The sequence below is a fragment of the Olea europaea genome, unplaced genomic scaffold (genome assembly GCF_002742605.1).
Source record: "Olea europaea var. sylvestris unplaced genomic scaffold, O_europaea_v1 scaffold5077, whole genome shotgun sequence".
NCBI lineage: Eukaryota > Viridiplantae > Streptophyta > Magnoliopsida > Lamiales > Oleaceae > Olea > Olea europaea.
Window position 1 is genome coordinate 1 of NW_019263393.1, and position 1,837 is coordinate 1,837.

General features: G+C 35.8%; 1 protein-coding gene across 1 annotated transcript; it reads right to left on the reverse strand.

Annotated features, from left to right (window-relative positions):
* Positions 1 to 14: 14 nt before the first annotated feature.
* LOC111388574 (flavonoid 3'-monooxygenase-like) lies at positions 15 to 845 on the reverse strand. Its single transcript, XM_023013328.1, has 2 exons — positions 432 to 845; positions 15 to 323 (listed from the first exon to the last, which is right to left on the reverse strand). Exons 1-2 carry the CDS (start codon positions 618 to 620, stop codon positions 135 to 137), a joined length of 378 nt encoding a protein of 125 aa, XP_022869096.1. The 5' UTR covers positions 621 to 845; the 3' UTR covers positions 15 to 134.
* Between the last annotated feature and the right edge of the window lie 992 nt (positions 846 to 1,837).

Sequence of the window (1,837 nt, forward strand, 5' to 3'; positions counted from 1 at the left end):
TAGTGCTTGTCACTTTTTATTGTTTGTTACTTTTAAAAAATTTCTGTCACTTTTTTGAGTGACAGGTGTTGGTTTTGATTGGTTTTTTGTCACTTTTTTACGTGTTTGTCACTTTTTTGAAACGTGGGTTACAATCAGCTAAGTTCACTTGCAAGAACCATCAACTCCATCACCATCGTTTTGAATTCCTCGGACTTTGCATCTCGACCACCGGTCCCATCCCCCAGCACGCGTCGGTCGAGCACCACACATTGGTGGTGCACACATTGAGTAATTGGCCTTCTACCCTGCACTAAAGCGTATGCAAGAATAGATACTTCTTCCTGCAGATTTAATTATAAGCTACATTTAACCAAAATAAAGAGAAAAATTATCGACCACCAAAACATGAAAGCATGTGATATGCATAAATGAGAAATGGACAGGATTACCTGTCGAATATGGCGGAAATCATCCAAAGCCTTGGTGGAAAAAAGATGAACTACGCAAATTTTTCGCAGCATGCGCCACCAGGGGCCATAGGGTGCAAAGGCCAGGTCATGATAGTTATAAGCAAGGTACTGGGCGCCGGAATTGGGTGGCCGACAGGAAAAATTGGTATTGTGGACCTTAAGAAACATGTCGGAAGCCCAATTTGATGTGTATGAGGAGGCCGTAGATGGTGGCCAAGCCCGCAATGGATTGGTGAGGTTTCGGGCCGATTAGAGGAAGATTTCCGATTATCAGCCATTGTTTTGGACCCGGCGGCAATGGCTTTGGGTAACGGCGGAGTAGAATGTGGTTAAGTAAAAAGCATAGAAAGAACCCTGAAAATGGAAATGTAGAGGATGAGGGTCAAGGTGATCATGGTGAGAAGTTGTGAGATTTGAAGTGAACGGTTTGGAAGTTAAAATGTTACATATATACACACACACACAAATACGGTATTGTATGGCCTTAGAAGAATTGAATAGGATGGCTTGGTTGGTGTTAGTCTTCGAATGGGTGGTGGCATAGATTGTCCATTTAAATGTTTGGTAATGTTTTTAAATGCTTAAGCATTGAACGTGATGACTTGGTATTTAGTATTTGAATGAGTGGTGGCATGGATGGTCTATTTAAATATTTGGCAGAGTTTAAAAATAAGTACAACTATGGAAGGTGTTCACAAAAATATCTTTTCAATTTAAAATTATCGCAAAAGTATAGTTCGTTAACAAATAATAAAGTGAATGTGAATCCAAGTATCGTCTCACAGAGATTGATTTAGATTGATTTTAATTATCCCGACCTTAATCAAAACAAGAATAATAAGATGTGTCTGTTTGTGACTAAATTATAATTAAAACAATCTACTTATACAATAATGAGTAAATTTAAGTAACTAAATGTAATTTATGCTAAACAAAAATTGATATGTTCTAATGAATGACAAACGCACTAGGATCGCGAATTCCTTGGCAATAATCATTTTTTAACTTTAGTTTTAAATTTTGATAGCACAATTGAATTTTGACAAATCAGCGTTCCTATTTTATTCAACAATTTCTCTTGAGTAATGTCAAATCTACTCTCATAAATGACTCAATCATATTTTTATGACGGATACGAATATACAAGAATGCATGTATTTTTATGAATACTTAAAGATTCACATAAGGTATGACGATATATTTATATCCCTTATCGGATCCTATGACGAATTATACCGTGTCGAGCTTATTTCTGTTCTTTCGAATACATAAAATAAGCCACTACATTCACACAATTACCATGCACAATAATTGTAGAGAAAAAATTAATATAAATCATTCAATATTCAAAAACGTGTTTTTTGATGTCAAATATGTAAAATTAA

Excerpts from the sequence above, each read along its gene's own strand:
- LOC111388574 (XM_023013328.1), bottom strand. The coding sequence starts at position 620 with ATGTTTCTTAAGGTCCACAATACCAATTTTTCCTGTCGGCCACCCAAT. Across the intron at positions 324-431 it reads ATTTCCGCCATATTCGACAG|GAAGAAGTATCTATTCTTGC; the intron begins GTAATCCTGTCC and ends TTAAATCTGCAG.